The 27166-nt window shown below is 39.3% G+C and overlaps 1 protein-coding gene across 1 annotated transcript; it reads right to left on the minus strand.

Moving 5' to 3' along the window:
• Positions 1-5716: 5716 nt before the first annotated feature.
• Positions 5717-24548, minus strand: LOC149821945 (vesicle-associated membrane protein 721-like). Its single transcript, XM_089981069.1, has 5 exons — positions 24226-24548; positions 6706-6847; positions 6503-6623; positions 6132-6194; positions 5717-6004 (listed from the first exon to the last, which is right to left on the minus strand). The coding sequence occupies exons 1-5, from the start codon at positions 24413-24415 to the stop codon at positions 5861-5863; spliced, it is 660 nt and encodes a 219-aa protein (XP_089837195.1). The 5' UTR covers positions 24416-24548; the 3' UTR covers positions 5717-5860.
• Positions 24549-27166: the final 2618 nt, after the last annotated feature.

Raw genomic sequence — 27166 nt, forward strand, 5'->3', positions numbered from 1 at the left:
CGGATTTTTCCTGATTGTGTGTCATGAAGTCTCTTTGTTGGAATATCAAGGACTTGAATTGCCCTGCTAAGCGTTTGTTTCTGGTTAATTGGGTTAGACAGAAGAAGCCCGACCTGATTGCTATTTGTGAAACTAAGATGGATGACGTTTCTCTTTTTGTTGCCTCTGGTATATAGAGGGGTGCTGACTATTTTTTTAAGTCAGCGGTCAGTCATGCTGGTGGTATCCTTATTTTGGGGAAGTCGTCTTTAAATATTTCTCAGCTGGACATGGGTCTTTTTTCATTGTCTGTTGCATTCACTTTGCAAGACAGTGGCAGGAGAGTCGTGGTCACTGTTGTGTATGACCCTAATCATGTCGTCATGAGGCCCGCTTTCTGGAATGACTTAAATAGGATCGTCGTCTCAAACGGGGAGTACCATTTTCTTATGGGGGACTTTAATTGTCTTTTGTCTATTCATGATTCTAATGACCTCATTCTTCCCAGTCCATCTATGCAAGGTTTTCAAGATTTTGTTCATCAACATCACCTTTACCCTATCCCTTTTATCGAAGAGTGTTTCTCTTGGTCGAATAGGCGGATCTGCCCATGCTGTAGAGTTCTTGACAGGGTTTTTGTCACTCCAAATCTGCTGGACCTCATTCCCGATGTCAAGTGTGTCTTGTTAGCTCCTTTTATCTCGGATCATGATCAATTAATCACTCTTTGGGGGGATGGTTTTAAATCCGTCAGGAGTTTTGTGTTTGAACAATGGTGGCTCCAGGAGCCAGACTTTCACACGATTATTTTGGACTCTTGGAACAAGCCCTCCAATGAGCAGTGGGCAGCTATCCGGTGTTATGAGAAGTTGTCTCATCTCGCTAAGGATATCAAAGCTTGGCTCCATAATCGAGATGTGGTTAAGTTTCAGCAAATGGCTGCTTGGGAGCAAGAAATTTCAGCGTTGTATCAAATTATGTCTTCCCCGGAGTCTCTATCTGATTTGCACCTGCAAAGTTTGCAGGCCAGATCTATTGAGTTATCAACGCTTTTGAAAAACTGGAAGGTCAAGGAGGAAATTAGATGGAAGCAGTGGGCAAGGGTGAAATGGCTTGCGGCTGGAGATGGCAACACTAAATTTTTTTACTCATATGTTTCTCATCGTCATAGGAGGAATGTCGTCCCATTAATCACCATTGAGAGTGTTTCGTACTGTAATCAACATGTTATTTCAGTTGTCACTCAGTATTTTAAAGATTTATATTTTGTTTCACTTACTGCGGAGGGTGTCATTGGTTCTGTTTTTGTTGGTTCGATTCAGCAAGATCAAGCCAGAATTATGCAAATGAAGTTCTCTGAAGATGAGATTTTCAGGGCCATCAAAGGTTTGTCGGGGTGGAAAGCTTTAGGTTCTGATGGGTTTCATGTAGATTTCTTCAGAATTTTTTGGTCTTGTGTGAAGCCTGATGTTATTAACATGTTTGATGAGTTCTATCGCAACTCCAGATTGCCTATTCAAACTCACTTGACAATTATTTATTTAATTTTGAAAGATGATGCTGTCACTCATATCTCTAGGTTTCGCCCAATTTCTGTTATGAGTGTCCTTTATCGAATGATTGCCAAGGTATTGGCTAATAGGTTGAAGGTCATGGCTAACCAAATATTTTCGAACTCTCAGTTTGCTTTTATCCACAATAAGAGGATTCACCATTCATTCATCTTGGCCTCTGAAGTAATTCACTCCTTACATCTTAGTGGTCAGCCCTACTTTTCTCTTAAATTAGATTTTCATAAAGCCTTTGATTCTGTGCATTAGCCCTTCTTATTTCAAATGTTATCCAATTTTGGCATTGGTCGTCGTTTTTCTGGGTGGGTGAGGGAATTGATCTCTAATACTTAGGCCATGATTAAGATTAACGGCATTAGAGGTGGCAAGATCAAGTTGGGACGTGGATTACGACAAGGCTGTCCTCTCTCGGCTTTACTGTTTAATGTCATTGCTGAGGGTCTCGTGGTGTTGCTCAAGCGTGCTGTGGAGAAGCACCTGATAGATCCTTTAGATGTTCCAGGTTTCTCGGACCATATCCTTATTTATGTTGATGATATGATTATTTTTGGGCGAGCAAGCATGCAACAGATGCTTAGATGCAAACTTATTCTCCAGCTTTTTCTGTCTCTTTCTGGGCTTTCCATAAATGATAGCAAATGCTCTCTTACTATGTTCAATGTTGAGTCTTCTATGCTTGCAGCAGGTCAACGGATTTTTAATTGCGCAATCTCTAAGTTGCCAATGACGTATTTGGGCATGTCGTTACAAGTGAAGCGCCTCTCTTTCGCTGCTTGGGCTTTAACTATTCAAAAAGTAAAAAAATAAGCTTTTTTCGTGACAGGCGTTTTATCTCTCCATCGCTGGCCGTCTGACTTTAATCAGACATATTCTTTCTTCTATTCCTGAATTCTTCATGTCAATGTTCGTGATGCCTGTGGGTGTGGAGAAACAAATTTGTCGTTTAATGGTGAATTTTCTTTGGTCTGGGTGTCAACTTCAGAGTAAGCGCCATTTGGTTGGTTGGCGAAAGGTGGTGTTACCTAGGCGTATGGTTGGCTTAGGTGTTTTTGTTCCAAGACAGAGGAGTATTGCTCTTGTAGCCAAGCAATGTTGGATGGCCCATCATCCAGGTTCTCCATGCGCTAGTTTGCTTCATGCTAAATATGGTGCTCCTGATTTATCTCTTTTTCGTCATGGAACCGAGGGTGGGCGATCTCGCACTTGCGAAGCATGTGGCTGAGAGCCTTATCGTTCTTCATAGATCAAATTGGAGATGCGAAAAATTACGATCAGTGGTTGCAATGGGAGATTGCGCCAAATGGTGTGTTCCTCACCCACAAAGTGTATAGATGGTTGCTTCTCCCGGGGGCAGATTGGTTCCCTGAGTGTGTGTTATGAGCTAAGGGCCCTTCCCCAAGATCTCGGGTCTTGGGTTGGTTAATTTTGCATGATAGGATTCAGACTCACAGTTATTTAAAGAAGTTGGGCTTTCAGTTTCCTAGCTGATGTGTGCTTTGTCAAGCTGCTGAAGAAACTACTTCTCATTTATTCAGGTTCTGCCCAATCTTTGTGGCCCTATTTAATAGGACGTGAAGATCTCTGAACGTAATTGTCAAAGAGGAGTCTTTTGCGCTTGATCTGCTCCTGGGCCCTATTGGAATTAGACGTTGCAAGCGGTGGAGACTAATCTGGAAGATGTAGTTGCTTACTACTTGGTGGTTTGTTTGGATGGCACGCAATGATGCTACTTTCCATCAAATTTTGGTCGTCCTTAACAATCTTGTCCATAAAATCTTGGTTGATGTATATGTGATTCTACGTATGCATCTTAGAGACCTCTCATTCCCTCTTAACAACGTTCACTCATCGGTGGTTTCTTCTAATCCAACGGATCCTCGTTGAGCTTGGCTTTGTTGTCAATTGTTATCTGTCTGTAGTTTATTTTTCTTTAGCTATTTTTTGTTTTGTTTTTCTATATTGTTCAGTTCATGGGTTCAACATTTTGTTGATCTTCATGAGTGGTAATGTTGATCTCTCTCTCTCTCTCTCTCTCTCTCTCTCTCTCTCTCTCTCTCTCTCTCTCTATCTATCTATATATATATATGGTGGTGGTTCATATGGATGGCCAGAAATGATGCTACTTTTCGGGATGTCCCGTTAAACCTTAATTGTTTGACTCATAGGGTCTTGGCTGATGTGTATGCTATCTTACGCATATATCTCAAAGACCTGCCTCTGCCTCCAACGGATCCTGGTTGAGCTTGGCTTTGTTGTTGGTTGTTATCTGTCTGTAGTTTCTTTTTCTTTAGCTATTTTTTGTTTTGTTTTCCTATATTGTTCGGTTCATGGGTTCAACATTTTGTTGATCTTCATGAGTGGTAATGTTGATCTTCTCTCTCTCTCTCTCTCTCTCTCTCTCTCTCTCTCTCTATATATATATATATATATATATATATATATATATATATATATATATATATATATGGTAGTGGTGGTTCATATGGATGGCCAAAAATGATGCTACTTTTCGGGATGTCCCGTTCAACCTTAACCGTTTGACTCATAGGGTCTTGGCTGATGTGTATGCTATCTTACGCATATATCTCAAAGACTTGCCTCTGCCTCCAACCGATCCTCGTCTAGATGTTTGTAGTCCTTGATGAGTTTTCTGTTTTGCGTGCGGGTTTTTTCTGCTTTTTGTGTAAATGGTGGTGTTGTGTTTGTGCTTGTGGGACTCAACGCTTTGTTGAGTTTCTCTTTTAAGTAATATTGATCGCTTTTCGTCTCTCTCTCTCTCTCTCTCTCTCTCTCTCTCTCTCTCTCTCTCTCTCTCTCTATATATATATATATATATATATATATATATATATATATATATATATATATATGCTCAGTCCAAAAAAATGGGCCTACAAAATTCAAAATATTCCAACAGCGTAGAATGTAAACGGTTCGGATTCGGATAGGATGTGGCCAATACCATATTAGACCAATTAGATGTAGGCTAAACCGATTCGAATTCAGATTCGGATCGGCAAAACTCAAACGAGGTCCTCTTTTTACTTGTATACAGATTCAAATATCAGTCAAATTTGGGCATTTGTCAGGTTCAGTATCAAAAAATCAAAACCACATGCATCTGATTATAATTGGGTATGGTTTTAGCTTGCCGAATGCCACTAAATGGAATCGAATTTGGTCAGATATCAAATAAAATCCAATCTATTGACATTCTTAAAATGGCCCAATAGGATACAGAGCTGGGTGTCTGGCCCGACTGCCCGAGATGGGCCAGCCTCCATGCAGATTTTGGCACGCCCAAATCCATTACTTAAACATCCCGATTTGGGTCTGACCCAATATATAGAGCTAGAAAAGACCCAACCTGCTTAGAGCTCCGGCCTAAAGGGCCTGGCCCAAATCCGGTTATAACCTAGTCGGTCTTATATAGGGTCTGGTTTAGGGTCGGGCCTGTTGAGCCCTTAGCGGACCCTATTTGGGCTGGCCGGACGAGGACCTCCCTCCAAGTTGGGAGGTGGACCAAAAAGATGACTAGAATTCGGTCAAGCCCCTCCGTACGGGTTTCAGTGTGGGGGGTAAAAAGTGTTGAATCTGTCCTAGTCTGCCATGTGTCAGTGGATCCATCTTTCGTCCAATATTTTTGCCAGCTTATTGAGTGGTGAGACTTGTGGAACGACTAAAGCCCCAAGCTGGATGACTTATGCCATAAGGCCCCAGTGAAACACATGGCCTTTTATTCTTTTCGTGATTGCTATGTTGGATGCAAAGGTTCAAACCCGTTTTGGACCTGATCCATTACCCATCAATGTTTTTACATATGGTTAAGTTCTTTAATTAGCGTCTTATCGTCCATATCAATGCCCTGGTGGGGATGATGCATTAGGCTAGCAGCCCCAAGAGTTCCAAATTTCACATTTTGCAGTAGAGGACGAGGTGGTACCATCCTGCACCACCAAACATTGCTTGTTGCTCCCACAAATGAGAGGAATCAATCCTTATATGTTGCAGTCTCTTCAAATGACCCAAATCTTGGATTGAACAGGTCTTTTCAACCACTCGATAATAGTTTGTGATGAACCACCAGACTCCCCCCACCCACCACGCCGCGCGCGCACACACACACACACCTTCTCTCCAATATTCTCCCAGTCTCAAGATACATATCCGTGGAAGCGTCAAAAAAATCTATTAGAGATAATGGAAGAAATCGTGCATACAAAATGTACACAGGCAGGACAGAAAAACACTCTCATTCACAAAACAGATCAGTGGCAAAATCATCCCAAGTACTTTTTATCTGAATTCATTCAACACTTGAAGCCGTGGCAGACAGACAAGATAATGATGAGAATCAAGGCAATAACAATGCCCAAAACAATCAACTTGATCTTCATGTTCTGGAACCACATCTTCCTTCGCATCTGGGTCCCTTGTTTCCGGAAATCCTGAGCCTGCACCAATGAAACAGTCCAACCTTTTAAATTCTTAAGAAAATCGTCCAAAAGAGAGGTTAAAGGAGATGAACGAGACATACGTGAAACAAACTGTTTCAAGTTTTGTAAATGAGGTGATACAAACCTGTGAGCGAAGGTTCTCAGTTTTGTCCACAAGAAGCTCTATCTTCTCGCCACGCTCAAGAACCTGCACATAAAAATTAAGTGAGCAATTCAATGGACGAGAATGACATCGTCTGCATTGATGACTGCTATAATTGATAACCAAAATTTGGCTGGCCTGTTTCAAGATGTCTATTTGTTCTTTTTTTTTCTTTTTTGGTTCACAATATGAAAAGTAACCTCTTTGAAACAAACCAAAAGAGCAATTGAATCCATTTAAGAAAATGACAAAAATTATCCTTTAAAAGCCCGTTCCCTTTTCAGATCTTTTAGCCGTTTACAAGCTGTGACTTGTGAGCTTTATAGAAGCCTCAGACAAGAATGGTGACCTACCTTTTCAATATTTTCCATCATCACTCCTTTCACTTCGGAAACCTGAGCCTTCACTTTAGCAAGCCTGCTTACTTCCTCTACATGGTCTACACAGTACTGCATGTGTTCCCTCAGCTTGGGCCTGCAACATAACGAGATTGTAACAAAGAAAAGGGAGAGTTCTGAGCCAGATGATAGTCATTTATGGCCTAAAATATAGATACCCAAACTCTTTGCTAAGGCTACGAGCAGTAGCCGTAGTAGCCTTTCCACCTCCATATCTCTTCTTAAATTCATCCTTTGCACGCTCCAGAAAAGCAATAGGCACTTGTCGTCCAGCAGATTCGATTGCAACTACACAGAAGGCTGCAATCTCCAGCAAGGGTTGAAAGTATCAAATAAACAGACGATTATAAAAAATTTCTAAAAAAAGTTTGAAACAGAGTGGCTTATTTCAGTGATCTCTACAAAATTAACCATAGAAAACAACTTTGGAATCACAAAAGTAGATTTAAACTATACAACAGCAAAAATACAATTTGAACCTGTGATTTCTTATAAACACAGCAAAATCATAACTAATATTTTTTGCAAGCCTTAACAGTTAGCAACCACTTCAGCAATTCCATCAAATTAGAGTAAGAAAAACTGCAGGGTCAAGCAATAGTTTACCAATGCAACTAAAAAGAATGCCTTCTCCATTAAGGTTACCCTGACAATTGACTTATCTTAAAAAGAAAAGAAATGCATTCCAGTGCACGTGGATCACAAAGAAATCATTTAATTTACAAGATATCCTCTAGTAAAATATTCCATAAGGTGATTGTCTAGCTTAAAGATGTATTAAGAGAATGTAAATTAAGAAAAACCTTTTAATTTACAATATAAGTTCTCTTGCAACACCACTCTGGCAGGTGATTGTCGGATACAAAAGCAAAGGCCTCTGTTTCACTTAAAGATGTAATAAAATAAATGTGTTTCACTACCACCATCATGTGTGCACCCCCCTCATCATGTTTATCCATAATCAGCAGGTCATGAAAGAACTCCTAAATGAATCAAGGAATCGGTGAGAGAGAGGGGAGAGAGAGAAAAGAAAGAACTCGGTATTTGGGAATCGGCAGCCACTCCAATACATTGATGGCTGCACTAATCCTGCATTAATACTAATAGGGTTACAAATAAAATACATGGACAAAACTGCCTTGTACAAGTATTACATATTACACATAGACATATAAGAGGCTGTATCGGATATAGATTCGACTGGATCCATATCCGATCCATATTCTAATACCCCCCCTCAAGTTGTGCATGGGAGTAAGTCATGTGCAACTTGTTCTTCAGATACCAGAAGCAGTTATTTGTGAGACCTTTTGTGAACGCATCAGCGACCTAGTCTACTGAAGACACATATACTGGTTCAATCTCCTTGTCCTCTATCTTTTGTCGGATGAAATGCTGGTCAATCTCAATATGCTTAGTCCGACTGTGATGAACAGGGTTGATTGCAATTTGTATAGCACTTCTATTATCACACATGAGTGTCAGAACTTGAGACATTCTCTCCCATTTTTGTAAGTAGATGCCTAATCCAGGTCACCTCAGTTGTGGCAGCTGCCGTAGATCTATACGCTGCCTCTGTGCTAGATCTTGCCACAGCCTTCTGTTTTCTGCTACTCCATGAGACAAGATTTTTTCTAATAAAAACACAGTATCCTGAAACAGATCTCCGCTCATCTGGGTCCCCTGCCCAGTCGGCATCTGTGTATGCCAATATATCATGTTTGGATGTCCCCCATGAAGACTGAACATATATAAGTCCATCACCTACCGTGCCTTTTAAATAACGAAGAATACATTTGACGGCATCCATGTGACCAGTTTTCGGTTCATGCATGAACTGAGATACTTGATTTACAGAATATACGATGTCTGGTCGGGTAAAAGTGAGGTATTGTAACATGCCCACTATACTGCGATATTTGCTCGCATCTGAATACAACTCATCATCACAAATGCTGAGCTTCTGATTGACAACACTGGGTGTAGGTAGAGGTTTGCAATCTGTCATTCTTGCTTTGCCCAAAAGATCAAGAGTGTATTTGTGTTGAGTTAATGACATTTTTCCATCCTGTCTGTCCACCTCTACACCAAGAAAATATCTCAGTTCCCCAAAGTCTTTCATCTTGAATCGCATACTTAGTAGCACCTTGATTTGCTGAATGTGATCTGGGGCATTGCCAGTGATCACGATATCATCAACATATATAAATAAGAAAACCACAGTGGTCCCATCCTTGTAAATGAATAGAGAATGATCAAGTTGAGAACGGATGAAACCGTGGTTTTGAATTTCTAAGGAAAAACTTTCAAACCATGATCTGGACGCTTGCTTTAATCCATACAATGCTCTGGTTAATTTGCATACATATTTCTTTGGGTCTCTTTCTGCATAACCTTGAGGTTGCTCCATGTAAACTTCTTCCTTTAAATTCTCATGCAGGAATGCATTTTTAACATCAAGCTGACTAAGAGTTCACCCATGTTCAATAGTCAGGCCAAGAATAATATGAATAGTTCCCATTTTCACCATTGGGCTAAAGGTTTCCTCATAATCTTGACTGTATTCTTGAGTAAAACCTTTGGCAACAAGACGCGCTTTATATCGTTCAATGCTACCATCCGGTTTATATTTAATCTTATAAACCCATTTAATCTTATAAACCCATTTTGAGCCAACAACATTCTTATATGGAGGACGTCCAACTATCTCCCATGTTTGACACTCATGAAGTGCCTCGATTTTTCTCATTCATCGCTTCAATCCATTTGTTAGAATGAATAGCTTGACAAAAACCAAGTGGTTCTTCGTGTTTTTCAATCTTGGATAGAAAGACCTGAAAATCCATTGAAAAACTATCATAACTCACCCACTTTTCAATGGGATGCCTTATCCTGCCCGATCTTCTTGGTGACTCTTTGTTACTTGACAATGCCATGCGTTCTCCAGCAGGCACATCTGTTGGCTCTTTGAGTCTCCTGGTATAGACATTTCCTTTGTATCTCAAACATTCTGTTTTCGATGCCTCTTCTAAAGTCATCTCATCATTTGTGCTTTCAGGAACCAAAGTAGCGTAATCTCCAGTCTGTGAAATGAGTTCAACACTGAGCCATGGATCATACCAATTATCATTGGTGTCAATATGGTCACGATTGTGATCTGCTTTATTCTCAAGAAAACTGTTTTCATCAGAAACATTTCTAGAAATTCTGATCATTCTATTTGCAGGATCATAGCACCTGTAACCTTTGTGTTTATCTGCATAACCTACAAACTGGCATATAGAGGCTTTGTCCTGAAATTTAGTTCTTATGGATCTATCAATATGCACGTAACATGTGCATCCAAAAACTCGTAACTCATCATAATCAGGATGTACACCAAAGAGAACATAATAGGGAGACTGATTTTCAAGAATAGGCATAGGAAGACGATTTATCACATGTGTGGCAGTATGAAAGGCTTTTGTCCAAAGACTAATAGGCACATTAGAACGATGCATCATGCTCATTGCACTTTCCACAATATGTCTGTGCTTGCATTCGGCAATACCATTTTGTTGTGGAGTGTACGGGCAAGAAACTCTACGATGAATCCCATTATCTTGGAGAAAATCTAACAATTCTTTGGAGGAATACTCACCACCTCCATCACATTGGAGAATTTGAATGTTTTGAGAGAATTGGGTTTTAACGTAGGCATGAAAACGACAAAAAATGAGAAAAACCTCTGATTTGTGTTTCATAAAGAATATCCAGGTAAAGCGAGAAAAACTGTCAATAAAGGATACATAATATTTGCTTCCAGAAGAGGAAGGATTGGGAGCTGGGCCCCACACATCAGAACATATTATCTCAAAAGGCATGAAGGCTCATTTATTTGATGAAAATGAAGTACATGACTTTTGCAAACCTGACAACTGGAACACATTTTATTATTCAACGAAGGAGAAACAGACTCTGGAAGAAATCTATTGGACACTAGTTTTTCAATAAAGACTTAACTACAATGACCAAGACAGGAATGCCAAAGTTCTGGCTTATTACATTAGGACACTTAGAATACTTTTAGAGGTATGATCGGACTTGGGAGGCTTCAGAACACTGGAGGATGGATCTTCATTGAAGATATACATGTTTCAACGTCGCTCTCCTTTAGCAAACATCTTCTTCGTTTGAAGGTCCTTGACAAAGACAGAAGTAGGAGTGAATTCAACAGAAGAGTTGGTAGAATCAACAAGCTTAGAAACAGAGACAATATTTTTCTTTATATTTGGTGCATGGACAGCATTAGATAAAGGAATGGATGAAGATTCAAATAAAGGGATGAGAACATTGCCTACGTTTGAAATAGGGTGGTGAGTCCCATTTCCTGTTACAATATTAGATTTGCCAAAATAAGGGATCAAAGTAGAGAACTTACCTGCATTGCCAGTGACATGAGCTGCTGCCCCAGAGTCTACATACCATACTCCATCATCATTCTGTTTCAGGTTCAAGTTAGCCATAGCATACAAGAGAAGATCCTTAGTGTCATCACTGACTCGAAAGGTACCCGCAGATCCTGATGTGGCAACGTTTCTATTGTTTTGTATTATGTTGTGGTTTTGAGGATTTTGAGGATTGAACCAACTGTTGGCTTTGATATGACCATGTTTGTTGCACTGATAACATGTGGGAACATTCCTTGACGGGCTGGGTGTAAGCAGCAAGCCACGTCCACCCTAGATCTATGTTCCTCTGCTTCTATCACGCCCTCCTTGTGCACGATCAGCAGTCATCCCTGTGGCAAGAACATCATGCATAGATGATTGCCCTGCTGGGGCATCAAAAAAGCTTTTCAAGGACATCTTGTACTGGAACAGTTTGGCACATAAATCTTCAAAACTAGGTAACGTCGGCAAACACAATAAAGAGGTCACAAGAACATGATACTCTGATCCCAGGGCACTGAGTGTCTGCTGCACCTTTTCTTTATCTGACACTGGATATCCAACTATGGCTAATAGGCATGTGATGCTTTTGACTTGATTTAAAAATTCAATGATGACATTGTTCCTTTTCTTAAAAACTGAAATTCACGCTTGAGAAACAACACTTTAGCCTCTGATATCTGAGAGTAGGTCTGGGCTAGAGTCTCCCACAAGACTTTAGTTGTGCAATCATCAGGAATGGAGACTAATACTTCTTGTGATAATGTAGAAGTAATGTACGCAACTAGAGCCTGATTGTGCTTCATCCAAGTAACAAAAGTAGGGTTGCGAATAATGTTTGGTCCATCTCCATCTTTTTTCGCTTCTTGTGTGATAAATTCTGGAGGCATTGGAATGGAGCCATCCAGGTGACCTGAAAGATCTGACTTCGGATGAAGGGAATAATCTATCGTTTCCAAGTCAAATAATTGTTTGTACTCAGTTTTCCAGAAACTAACTGCCCAAGGAAGTTGGAGGAAAGGCCCGAATTGGTTGAGTTATCCATTTGCAGATTTATGACAGAAAGCAGCCTTACGACAGAAATTGGATTAATATCCTAAAACTGCAGCAGTATGACAGAACTCGGCAAGAAGAAGTATGTCACGACAGGACTGATTCAACGTCTGTTTCAATGGCTGTAATAGGTCTGTTTGGGACTGGTTCAATGGTTGTTTGAGACAGAATAAGGATCACGTGATCAGACGTGATTTTGGTGTGGGTAGTCAAGACGTGAGAAAGCAGCCTTTCGCGTGAAATGAAAAACAGCACAGAGGCTGTTTTGTGCGACAAGATGGGAGAAAAGAAACTCGGGACTCGGGAAATAAGAAAAGAAACTATGAGGACCACGTGACCAGACGTGATTTTGGTATTTTTGGACAGAATGAGGATCACGTGATCAGACGTGATCTTGGTGTATGCAGCCAAATGTGAGGAGTCGCGTGAAATGAAAAACAGCACAGATGCTGATTCGTGCGACAAGAAGGAAGAAAAATAACTCGGCCTTTAAAGAAAACTCGACCTGACCTGATGACAAGAAGAATCTAATAACGAGGAGGTGGCTGGGTACAGCTTTTGCAGGAAACTGGACCTAACCTGATGATGAGAGACCCGATGACGAGAAGGACCTGATGACGAGGAGGTGGCTGGGTACAGCTGTTCACGATCCCGATGAAGAGCCTTCTTACTCCCAGGTACGTCGCTGCTCTGATACCATGAAAGAACTCCTAAATGAATCAAGGAATCGGTGAGAGAGAGGGGAGAGAGAGAAAAGAAAGAACTCGGTATTTGGGAATCGGCAGCCACTCCAATACATTGATGGCTGCACTAATCCTGCATTAATACTAATAGGGTTACAAATAAAATACATGGACAAAACCAGAGTTACCGGAAGCTTCTTAGATAGGTGGGAAGCTTGCTTCCCGAAAACTCGCTTCGGAAGCACGATACTCTACGCTTCTGAAACTTGATGAGAACCTCGATTCCCCCACGCTTCTCCTATGCTTTCCACATGTTCATCTATTCTTCTTATATGTTCTCCTACTCAACTTTTCATTTTTTTTATATGTTTTCTCTCACTCTTCTCACTCACTTTCATGTGTTTTCTCTAAATTGGTAGTCATCATTTTTAGATTTTGTTAAAATTTTAATTCTTACACTAAAAAAATCATGAAATTTAATATTAGTCACTTTATTTTAGTTTCTATTTGTGTTTCATTTTGATTCTCATTCAATTCTTATATTTATTTTTTAATATTCCTCGCTTCCCGCTTCCCATACATTTTAAAATACATCGCTTCTCGCTTCCGCTTCCCGTATCGTTTCCCGCTTTCGCTTCCTAGTCTGGCAACCTTGGAGAAAACTGCCCTGTACAAGTATTATATATTACACATAGACATATAAGAGGCTGTATCGGATATGGATTCGACTGGATCCATATCCTATCCATATTCTAATAGGTCATGCACCTTGGATAACTGGGCTACCTACAAGATGCAACTAGCAACTCATCAGGTATCCTGGGGTTAGGATCACCCATCTATATCTATCAGAATGTCCGATGTAAAATATGCAAGTACTTCTGTTCAATTATAACAAACTTGCATCTAAATATAAAAATATGTATTTGGTTTCTGAGGCACCAATTGCAGCCTGATGGGCACATAGAACCAGCAAGGATACCATGATCCAGCCAGGACATGGCACCAAACTGTACAACAGATGCTGGTAACCATGTGATAAACATCAGCAACATTGACAGCCACCACCAACACCAACACTAATTCCAACCACATTCACCAAATCTCTCAACCCACTCCCTGAGACCACCAGCACTACGATAGCCATGTCAAAACTTACAGTGTAGCCTCTGCGAGCACTAATCATCACCATAATGCACATTTCAAGCTGCACCACCACCTTCTTTAGGGTTATCACATCTACCGCAGCCTCCATACAATATGCACCAAAAATTAAAAGTATGTTTTTACAACCTAATGCAACCTAAGAAAATATTCTTTAAATTACAAACAAACAGTTTCCAAACAACACAGGCATATTACAAATTACATTCGGCCATAATTTAGTATTGGTACAGGATTGGAGATTGGGTTCAAAACTGAACTTTGGTCAAGCCCTCTGAGGGAGCATTAAAGCTCAGATTTCATGCACTACCACCTTTTTAATATGATCATGATTATCAGAATGCATTTTTTATCATTAAGAATCCCAATGTGGATAGATAAGCTATTGGATAACTAAACAACAGATTGATCTGGCTAGTTCACACTTTGATAGTAAAAAATATACAAAATTTAAAATGATCATGATTGCCAGAACACATTTTCCATTGCCAAGAAAGCAGGTATGGATAAGTAACCTAGTGGATAACTAAACCACAGATTGACCTAGTTAGTGCACACTTTAATAGTAAAAGTATATAAAATACATTCAGAGCATAAATTTTCACCATCACCATAACCGAATCTTAAGTTAATTCTTCTTCTGTGAAGACCTTGCTGATTCCTGAATTCAATCATCAAGTAAAATACTGTAGACTTTAGCACACCAAGTCTAACCCTTTCTATCCAATAAGAGCAAAACAACCTCTAGAAGAAACATCGAGCTACTCAAAAATACAGTTAATCCACTATTATTACTCAAGGACTAGAATGCTGAGAGAATCAGAGACGTATGTAAAATTTTAGGGAACTAAGGCTGCTAATCTAGAAAAGAAATATGAATTGCTCATGGAAAAGATAACCAAGAAAAAGGTCCCAGTATATGTAACTGGCAAACAATGCAAAACCTGATATCCATATACCATAATCATTGGACAATGTACCAGAATTGGCACCAACACACCACCACCCCCACACACACACATTAAACAAACCTGCTTTTCAGACTTCCGTACATAAGACAATTCAGAATCTTTAGATTCAATTAGTTCAGCCCAAAACTAGAGTTCTTAGCTGGTATAACTCAGCTCTAAGTTCAGCCAAAACTAGAGATGCATGAATTTCATATCAATCAGTGTTAAATCTGTTTGTAATAGACAATCAGATTGAAAGCATGTCTAACAAGCTAACAAGCGGGCAGGCACACCTACTCTTCACTTCAAAGGATAAATTTCAGATCCTAGTCAGTACCAAATCTGTTTGTAATAGACAATCAGATTGAAAGCATGTCTAACAAGCTAACAAGCGGGCAGGCCTACGGCCTACCTACTCTTCTTAATCACTCATGCAGAGGCACATAAAGTACACAGTTTAGGATGTATCATCCAAATAGTTATACCTCTGACAAAAAAATTTATATCACGTAAAGAATATGATTGAGTACCAAAACCATGCAAATTTAGATATGATTCACTCCTTGGGTCACATGAAGCAGCAAGGATTCTAAAGGCCACCAAGGCTATGACCAGTCGACAGGCCAGCCTGAAACGAGCCGAACAAGACTGGCTCACTGCCAATCGCCAAAAAAGAAAAAAAAGTCCTAGAAATTAGGAACCTAAAGATTCCTTGTTGAAAAAATATTTTAAAAAACCCGGAAATTGAGTTCTTTTAAGCAAATTGCATATGGTTGATTACCCCAACACACATTGGTTATGCCTAGCACCCATCATATCATTACATTTGCTCCCTAAAAAATAATAATAAACAACAAAAAAATCAAAAGAATTTCACATTCAACTACTACAACAATTAAGTCAAGAAACTAATCTTAATAAAAATAAAGTAGAGGTTAACTAAGTTAAGTCTTTATAGCAATTTTATTTGCAAAATAGTACTTTCTTTGATCCTTTCTAAATTAATAAATCATCAACTTTTGTTTGTTAAATCTATAAAATCAAGGCTTTAAAAGGCTACATGTTAGGACAAGGGTTCAAAAAGTTTTAGACAGGGATGCAAGCCTTGCAGTTGTATGAGGTGCCAGACGTGGAAATTCTACTTTGCACATGTTGAAGTTGGCGGCTAGGGTTTTCAAGTAAACAAGAGGGAGAGAAGAAGAGAGAGAGAGAGAGAAGAATAGAAATCGTTATTTCTCATTAGGGCTAATCTCACTTAAATAGAGAGATTAGCCAGCAACAAAGAATGTACAATAATACCCTTAAGAATAATAATTAAATACCAGGGACCCGACCCATTAGATAGTTACTGCTTCTCAACACTCCCCCTCGAGCTGGAGCATATCAATAATGTTCAGCTTGTCACAACATTTTGAAAAATTTGAACTTTTGAAAAATTTGAACTAGCTAGGGGTTTAGTGAAGACATCTGCAATTTGATTCTCTGAAGATATGTGCTTGGTACAAATGTACACAGTTTGTACCAGGTCACGTACATAGTGACAATCCACCTCAATATGCTTTGTCCTTTCATGAAACACTGGGTTATTAGCAATATAAGTAGCAGCTCTATTATCACATATCATCTCCATGGGTAATGAGACTTTCACTTGGAGATCAGTCAACACAGATTTAACCCACACCATCTCAGCAGCAGTCTGAGCCATAGCCCGATACTCTGACTCAGCACTCGACCTGGCAACAACAGTTTGTTTCTTACTTCTCCAAGTAACCAGATTTCCTCCAACAAATACACAGAATCCAGTTGTCGACTTTCTATCAACAACCGACCCTGCATAATCTGCATCTGAATAGGCAGTAACATCAAGAGAAGGATTTTGTTTAAACCATAGTCCTTTACCAGGAGATAACTTTAGATATTTGAGAATCATCATCGCAGCCTCCCAGTGAGCCTTTGTAGGTTTGTTCATAAAATGACTTATCTTGCTCACGGCTAAAGATATGTTGGGTCTGATAACAATCACATATAATAGCTTGCCAACTAAGGAGCGATAACAACTATTGTCCAGATACTCTGATTTTTCATCAAATAGATAAGCCTTAGGATCCATAGGAATCCTTACAGGTTTGGCACCTAACATTCCTGTCTCCTTCAGCAGATCCAAGACATATTTTCGTTGTGACAAAACCAATCCTTCTTTACTCCTTGCGACCTCTATGCCTAAGAAATATCTAAGTGGTCCCAGGTCCTTAGTCACAAAGTGTTTCTGAAGATGAGACTTTGTGTCAGCAATGTCTTTTTCACTGCTTCCTGTGACTATAATGTCATCAACATATACAATCATGACCACAATCCCTGTGCAGGACTTTTTAATGAAAAGAGAGTGGTCAGAGGCAGATCGAACAAACCCAAATGCTGACATGACCTCAGCCAGCTTGGAGAACCACGCACGGGGACTCTATTTGAGACCATAGATTGCCTTGTTCAACTTGCATACCTTCTAACACTCCCCCTGAACTTCAAACCCCAGAGGTTGTTGCATGTAAACTGTCTCCTCCAAGTCTCCACACAGAAAAGCATTTTTCACATCAAGCTGACATAGAGGCCAACCATGGTGCACTGCGACTGACAAAACAAGGCGAATAGTCGCAAGACGAGCAACAGGAGAGAATGTTTCAAAAAAGTCCACCCCATAAGTTTGAGTATAGCCTTTCACAACCAGGCGAGCTTTAAACCTTTCAATCGATCCATCTGAGTTATACTTAATAGTATAGACCCATTTACAACCAACAATATCAGCCTTAGGTGGAGGATCAACTAAGTCCCAGGTTTGCCGAGAAAGTAGTGCATCCATTTCATCCTGCATGGCCTTCGCCCATTCGGGGTCCAAAAGAGCTTGATGATGATTGAGAGGAACAGATGCAACCAGTGTTGTGAAAAGCGCTGAGGCGTAGCGAGGCGCTCCACCAAAATCTGAGGCGAGGCGTAAGCCTCGAGGCGTAAAGCGTAAGCCTCAAAAAAATTAACTTAAAAAAACTATAAAAAATATCTAAAGTTATAAATAAATAAAAAATTCTTTATTGATGAAGCAACAACCAACAAGAAATAATAAATCTCAAATAAATACTGAAAAAAACATGAGATTAACGTGTAAATAAATACTGAAAAAATATGAGATTAACATGTAAAAGTAACATTAATGCAACAATCTATGTAAGTATCTAAAAAATAAAACATGGGCATTCATTAAATAAAAAATTAACATTAACAACTAAATGCATCTTAGCATTAACAATACCATGTCATAATTAGAAAATGTAAACATTAGAAACCAAAATTCTCTTCAATTAAAATGATCTCTTGCCGCATTTGCAGAAAAAAAAAAACAGAGCTAAAAAAACATCTATTGAGAACATTGCATCTATGCAGAAATCAATATTAAAATCTGATAAGTGAAAATCAATATTAAAAGTATATCATGTCATTAATATTGTGATCTATGAAGAAAATTCAGGTCATTTGACAACACCTTAGAATGATTTTCATTCAAACAATAAATAACATCCAAACGTTGATATCAATGTCCAAACAAATATTCTAAATCTTAAAGACCATTTAGATTATATTGTATAAGGAGGAAAGAGGATAAAGACATAGCACAATATAATTTAATGCAACAAGAGAGCATCCAATGAACAGATTTTTGTTTTTTTCAACAAGGGAGCATCCAATGAAAATAAAATGCTAATACAAATACAGCAAGGGAACAGAAAGTAGAACAATACAGCAATTTACTGTTTGCACATGCTAATAAAAACCATTCATTATAAATGAAATGCAAACGACACTCATTTCAACAATATAAAAACAAATCAAGAAACAAGAAACCAGCTAAGGTTTTTCAACAGACACTATATGGGATGTTGTTCATCGCATGGATGAATGGCATCAGGTTGACCTCTACCATTGAAAGTAGACGTCACGCGTGGGCTGCAAAATTCATCAAATATTGCAACAAATGGTCTGCAAGAACTCATGCGTGGGCTGGACCTGCTAAAAGCATCCACGCTCATCTAAAGGAGATGGGACACTGCAATGGACATGCCTGTGATAGCACGCTAACAGCACAACAGTTGCAGAGTTGCTGATTTTTGCAGACACTCGTTGAAAGGGGGGAAGAGCATCAACGATTGAGAGAGAGGGGGGAAAGAGCACACCTGACCTCCGAGAGAGGGAGAGGAAGAGCGAGCCGGCTCGGTGGTGGCAGTGGTGGCAACGTGGGTAGGTGAGGAGAGGGAAGCACGAGCAGGAGAGGAGAGGGAAGCGCGAGCTGGATATCGAGCAGGCGAAGGAGGAGCGTGAAAATACCTTTTTAAAACTGCGTGAAAACCCCTAATTTCTGGTCAAATGGGGGCTTTGACCCTCATTTGACCAAAAAATTAGAAGTGTATACGCCTTGGCTTGAGGCGCGCCTCGCCCTGAGGCGTGCGCCTCAAGGCGTATGAGGCGCACGCCTCTAGCCTTTTGCGCTTTATATGTGCACCTCAAGGCAAAAAGCCCCTCGCCTTGAGGCGAGGCGCGCTTTTTGCGCCTTGAGGTGCGTTTTTAATAACATTGGATGCAACAGATAATGCTAATACAAAATTCTTCATATTTGCACCAATTCTTGCCTCGGAAACAAACTGAGAAATAGGATGAAGTGTGCATTGCCTTTTTCCTTTCCGAAGAGCAATAGGTAAATCCAAGGTTTTAAAACCCGTGACTCGGAACTCGACTCGTTCTTTATTGACTTGTGACTCGGCGGGTCAACTCGGTGACTCGGACCGGGTTTTGTTAACTTTTGATTTTAAAAGAAAAACAATATATAATTTGTCTCAAACCATGTTTTTGAGTAAACATATAGTCTCCAAATGTATGTAAGAATATAAAAACTGCAAAGAGCTATAGAGGTTTGCTTGAATTTGATATCTATACAAGCACTTTGACTAATTCATGACTTGAATTAGAGGATGTGGTCACCATAAGTTCAGTCTGCTACTACCTAAGGTTCCTAAAATGGCCAATCATATATGCTAGCTTGTGTTAAAAGTTTCAATTCCCTCTCTAACAAATCTATAAATGTAAAATAGGGATATATGTGCATATTGAAAGTTTACAGAATGCCCAATATCAACATAAATAAGCAATTTTCTCATGTATGAAAACTATGCAGGAAATATATTAATGGCACAACTATAAAAAGACTACTAATATTTGAATTTGTACAATGCTTGTTCACATAACAAATGGATGATGAAACCTAAATGTGACTTCCTATAGGCACATTTGACCCTCCATATATAGTGAGAATCATTTCTTTAAAATATTTTGCTAGAATAAGTAGATGCATGGCGATTTTATTCTATGGATTTAAATGATTTTTTATCTTTAAATGATTTTTATTTTCATTTTTATAGAAAATCTGGGGGTAACCCTTGTTAAAATGTATGTACTTATATATTTCGAAACTATAATTTGAAACTCAAAAATCAAATTTCAAACATCCCAAAACTCGCCCGAGTCAAGCCCGAGTTTGCCTTGCCGGGTTGACTCGCTGGAGGGCCGAGCCGAGTCAACGAGTTGACTCGGCGAGTTTTAAAACACTGGGTAAATCATCATCAACAAGAGAATCGTCAGTAGCTTCAGGAACACTCACCTCGGGAGAAGCTGATAGCACAGGCATAGAGTTGGGTAGAGCTCGATGTGTGTACACCACAGGAGGATGTTTGTAACGGGACAGAGTCGGACTGGGAACAAGAGGCTCAAGACGAACCGACTCTAATGGAAAAGGGGGAACATGAAGAGGGAATGAATCACCTTGACTAGCCTGTATTCTTGGAGAAGTACTAGAAAAATATGGGACAGACTCAAAAAATGACACATCCGCACTGACATACTCTCTCTGGGATATGGGATCATAACAACGATATCCTTTTTTATGCTTAGGATACCCAACAAAAACACATTTTATAGTTTGAGAAGACAATTTATCTCGATTGGGACCAAGCTTATAAACAAAGCAGACACAACCAAACACCTTTGGTGAGACAGGGAAAAGAGGAGCTTCAGGTCTGAGAATTTGAATGGGAATACGATCCCCCACTGAGGTTGAGGGCATACGGGTTATTAGGTATCCCGTTGTTAGAACTGCATCTCCTCAGTAAGATGCAGGCATATTAGACTGAATCATAAGGCAACGGGCAATATTGAGAATGTGTATATGCTTGCGCTCCGCTACTCCATTCTGTTGCGAGGTATGAGGACAAGAGGTCTGAGGTTGGATCCCAAGGTTTTTGTAAAATTGTAATAGGTCAGAGGATTTGAATTCAAGAGCATTGTCAGTGCGAACAACTTTGACGCAAGAATTAAACTGAGTTTTTATTTCAATAATCAAGGATTTTAAAATAATGGGGGCTTCAGCCCTATCTTTTAACAAGAATACCCAAGATAATATGGAAAAATCATCTACAATGACTAAATAATGACACTTAGAACGACTAAGAATTCTACTTGGACCCCAAACATCAACATGAAGAATATCAAACAAATTTTGACTCAAGGGACTCTGACTAGACGGAAATGAACTCCTATGATGCTTCTCAAGCTGCCACGCTTCACACAGCAGAGTTGTGGGCGGCGAGATGTGAGGAATAACTCTACGCAATTTAAGCAACGGAAGATGACCAAGACGATGATGCCAAAGCAGTGGACTAGAAGACGATGCTGCCTATTTGAGGAGGAACTTGATCAGATCACACGCCCAGATCTGCAACCTGCTTTGATACCATGTTGAAGTTGGCGGCTAGGGTTTTCAAGTAAACAAGAGGGAGAGAAGAAAAGAGAGAGAGAGAGAGAGAATAATAGAAATCGTTATTTCTCATTAGGGCTAATCTCACTTAAATAGAGAGATTAGCCAGCAACAAAGAATGTACAATAATACCCTTAAGAATAATAATTAAATATCAGGGACCCGACCCATTAGATAGTTACTGCTTCTCAACAACATAAAATTAAAGAGAATTACCATTTTGAAAAAGCAAAAATGATAAAGAAAAAGATGATTTAACTGTGTTTACTTGGAGACAATAATAAGTTTATAACCACCTCTACTCCACCTACTTAGATAACTGTATTTAAAGTCAATAAATAACTAAATTTATGGATGAAAAGCAAAAGCACAATCTAGTGATCTAAGCCAACTGGCAAGGAGGTGCAATGCACAAGCCACATATATGAAATGCTTGCACCTCAACATGTAATGCACACTCTATAGCTTTGTACCTCTAAAGCTAAGACAATGACTCCAGCTTCACTCTCAAAGTATAAATGCTTCACGTTTTAAGACCGGTGCTTTAAAATGATTTAAAGTCTCTAGAAAATGACAAAGCTTAAGATGTCACCCTAGGTAGCTGAACTGTTTCCGGCTATGTCACCTGGGTACGGGTATGGGTATGGAGGGTACGACACGGCAATTCCAAAAAATGTGGGTACGGGGACATGGCTATATATATATATATATCACATAAATACAAAATAAATTCAAAATAAACTGAATATAATCTAAATATACATGTTATGTTTAAAATATATATTATATATTAAAAATATAAAGTTATACACTGAAAATATAATTATAAATTATAAATTGTATGTACAGAGGATCAAATGGCATGTCCCGGTGTTGACAGACTCGACACGGGGACACGTGTGTTGACATGGGTATGGAGGGCAAAATGGAGTGTCCAGGAACCATAGATTTCCGGGGTAGGAGGGGAAAGCGACGGTCTATATGGAAAATCATTAAAACTTATCAACACCCCTGCAGCTATTTGCTTCATTATATCCGCCTTCCACTGTTCCACACAAGCAAATTGCAATTTGCATTGGCTTGATAAATCAATTATCAAATATCTGAAGAAGAAATCACACCCTAAGTCATGCCATCAACATACCCATAGAACTTATTCATCTATAAATACAACAAACCAGACCACATAATGTCTTTAAATCAATATGGTTGGATGCTTGCAAGTTAGTTTTGAAGCAACCACAGAGAAAATGCCAATAATAAATCAACTGCACCTACATTCCACCTCATCCAGCACCATCACATTCCCGTAGACCATACGACCAATCAACAGACATGGCAACTCACCACCTATCCATACTATTGTCATTTTTTTTTTTGAACTACAAAATAATGGCCATGCTGGAGATTCTTCAAATTATGAGATCCTCCATATGTATACCTGAAACTTATAACACATTTCTTTTTTACTGTACCCATATCTACTATTGAACCTTTAATTAAGGGCCCTCCATGACATTACACTGAAGTCATGGATATATGACCCGCTAGTGATCCACTCTTGGCCGGTATCACCTTCAACTCCCATTCTTCTTGTCATCATAAGAAACTTATTTCGTCTTGAAAGTAGTGACAGTAGTCTTTTTCTTTTTCCTAGAAAAGATTTGAGAAGGTTTTCTTTTCTTCTTTTTGAAAACACAAAAAATTCATCCATAAGAACAAGGAAAGAAGAGAAGACACATTATTGTAATAAAACCATTCAAAACCATTAAAACAACTAAATTTTATCACGAAAACTTGAATATCATATCATTTTACCATTAATGACAAGAAAACAACTAAATTTTATCACGAGAACTTGAATATCACATAATTTTGGAACCATTTTTTCACTTTTTCTTTATCTCACCTTAAATCTTGAAAACTCAGAAGACTAAAAGGGAAGCAAACTAGCAAAACAGGCAACTAACCTCTACAAAAGTAATATGGGCAAGAGAAGATTCACAAATTCATCGATTTTATCTCAACAGAAAATTAAAAGTTCAGATTCCCGAATTCATCAATCTTATCTCAACAGAAAATTGAAAGTTCAGATTGACAATCCATCGATCTCATCTCAACAGAAAATCAAAATTTAAAGAGAATAACAAAGACCGAAGTTCGTTTTCATTTCTCCACCAATACAATCCAATCGCCGAAAATAACAATCACATAAGTTCACTCCAATATCACAATCCCACAAAATTTAAAGCAAAAATGAAAGTAAACGCAAATTATCAACAAGAATCAGGCAGGTTCTTCTCAACCCTCATCAATCCTTCTACTCAATACGACGAGATCTTCTTAAATTCCCAAACACCTAACCGAATCAAATCAGCCAAGAATTATCCGCAAACCCTAATGAATTCAAAACATCTGCACGGATCTCTGATCCAACCAAAACCCAAACAATCCTAAAATGCGATGCGCAAACCGATCAAAAACACCGAAATCAAATTCGAGAGAAAATAAGAAAATGAAATACAATAGAAAAGCGATCGGGAGGGCGTACTGAATCCGTCCTCAACGAGGTAATTGAAGGTGTGGTTGTCGCAGTTGTAGGTGAACCTGTTGTTGGAGGCGGGGAGTTTCTCGAGGCATTGGAAGGCGATCGCCGTGAAATTTCCGGAGAACTCCGTGAATTCCGCGAGGATGACGGTCCCGCGAGCCACGAAACTGTAGATCAGAGATTGCTGGCCCATCTCGCTCACGAATCGGAGATCGAAAACCAAAAGAAAACCCTAATGATCTGAGAGAGAAGGAGACCGGTTAGGCTTATCGTCCCCTTTCCTTTTTCTTTCCTTCCCTTCTTCTCTGGTGTTTTCTCCGCGAGAGAAATGAGAAGAGTTGAGAGTTGGGAGGAAAACGTAAAGGAGAGAAGGCAAACGCTCATCCTTTTTTGTTGCTGTTGTTGTTGGAAGCTTGAAATGGTGTGGTACTTCAATTACATAAATGCCCTCATAATCTTGGTCAATAACGAAAATGAAGTCCACATCATGTATTCATGTCCGTGCTGCTTCCGAGCAGGGATGTATAGCGGGTTGATTGTTGGCTGACATCCGACCCGGATCCAAATCCGTTTATCCCATTCTCATTGGAATGCAAATTCAGTATAAAGTTTTGCATCGAATCCGACTAAAATCTGGATAACTGTAAATGGCAGATTTTAAAGATTCGGTTTTAGCTGATCTCATCCTACTCTCAATATAAGCCGGGATTTGATTAGGTAAGATCCAATTAGGTTGGACTTGATAATGCATAGATCCAACCCGAGTCTGACCTGTTTACATCCCTACTTCTCAGCCAACAGAGAGTTTTGTGTGATACCTTTATGATAGGGTGCAAATGGATCTTTCTTGTTTGGATCTCCGATCTAAATATGGTACTTTATTTCCATATATGACTTCTTAACTAAGATCTGATAGATTCCGATGGGAATTGGACAGCAAATGGTTGGATCCAATCTGGGTTCTTCACATTCGAAACTTAAAGATTAAAGTGAACTGAAGCAGATGTAAAATCCGATCCTCTATAAGTGAGAAGGCAAGTGGATCTGGATCTGGATCTGATAATGGATCTTCATTAATTGAGTCTAAGTCTGAATTTGAATCCAATCATGTCAGATTTTGGTACCGCATGGCTGAGTCAAGGCGCCGGGCACATTGCTTTAGTTGGGTCAACTAGGCTTATACCCGACCAGGTTGGAAATCCCGGTCCAACAATGGGTTTTGGGTTTGGGGATCCTTGGTTGAAAACTGGCCCATTTTGATGCTCTATGGAAGCCGACACCTAAGTTTGTTTAGTAACTTGGTTAGTATGGGACGGTGGGTCTGGATATAGGCTGATCCGAACTGACCCATGTTGGTAGTCTACGAGAGAAATTCTTCCTCCTTTTATTTCAAGGCCGCCTGGCGCGACCTTGACTAGGCACCGAAGAATAAATTTGTAATTTCGTTCTACAACGCAGTTCTTTAGTCTCGGTTTGTTAATTTACAGCGGCGAAGGTTGGCATTTTAGGTGGAATTAAAAATATACTTAGTTTCTAGATTAAACTACTAAATAGTGCCCCTCTTTTACAAATTTGACTGAAATGCTCTCAGTAGCTGATTGCCTATCCTCACGTTAAGAATTGGTCGTTGGCCCCGGGTTGACCGGACCAAGTCACAACTCGCAAGTACTAAGTCTACTACTATTGAACGTTCTTGGCTCATTGCTCGTTGAACTTTATGTATGTATGTATATGCATGTGTCGTGTCTGCAGGAGTCATATTCGCAATCATAAGGTTCATATTCGCAATCATAAGGTTCATCTTGAAGCGTGAGTCCAAGCCTAAGATCAAGTCAAAATGCATAGTCATCCTAGAAGACCTGGCTAAGGTTAAAGTCTATTAAAAAACAGCACAACAATATGGTTCGGATTAAAATCTTAGAGGAAAGCAGTTTCCTTTGCCATTTTTAAACGGTCCAATGGGTTATGTGTGACCATTGAAAGGGCTAACGCAGAAAAAGGGTAAATTGGTCATTACAAAAATTTCGGGGGACAGCTTTACATCCCCGCTATTTTTTATTCAACAATGGTTTACTTTATTCCTTCCTTAATTACCCAGCAAATCAGCAATAGCATGTCAGGCTTTAGCATTTCTTATACAATCGACTGTACCTACAATCTAGTAGAAATCTCGCAAACTATTTTGACTCAATCTAACCTTATACATTCGGGTTGATTTAGTGGGAGTCGACTTTTGCGTTGGATATTTTTTTATAGAAAATACATGTTTTTTTAAGTGAAAAAAAAATGCTGTATTTATAGCAGTCTACTTTTGAATTATAGAGAAAACTTGACAGGTCGAATTCTAGCGATCCAAAAGTCAGTTTTTTTGTTGAATTTATAATGACACATAGCACAAAGACCTCGTCACGCTGGCTCAGCCTGTCGTACCTACAATCGTCATGTCATAGCGTAAAACTCTGAAGCTAAGACCTCAGAGTTTCGAACATATGCTAGACATTGGCTTGAGCATAGGGGTGACGCCCATGAGATTCGAACATTGACTGCCCGTCTAGCAGCCAAGGCCCGACCCCCACAACTTTGCTTGGGGCATCCAAAAGTCAGTTCTTACTAAAGATAACATGTAGATCAAATATAGGATATCAGATGTGACAAAAAATTATAAAAAACTAAATTGTATTCACAATCGACTGTAGCAAAATTTCTCCCGGCGTTAGAAAGAGTGGATTGGCTTGCATCTTTAGTCATATTCTTAAAGTAAATTAGCATTGTTGATCAGCGCATAAATGTCAAATAAGAACATTAGTTGATGCTACTTTTTTCTTCTGATTTTTTTTTTATTCGTGTGGTCGTTCAATGCAATCCCAGTAGGTCAACTGTGCAATTTCTCACCTGATTTGGGAACTCATTCACGCGTAAGAATATCTCTCTCTCTCTCTCTCTC

The sequence above is a fragment of the Nuphar pumila genome, chromosome 11 (assembly GCF_984573655.1).
Source record: "Nuphar pumila chromosome 11, dmNupPumi1.hap1.1, whole genome shotgun sequence".
NCBI classification, from domain to species: Eukaryota; Viridiplantae; Streptophyta; class Magnoliopsida; order Nymphaeales; family Nymphaeaceae; genus Nuphar; species Nuphar pumila.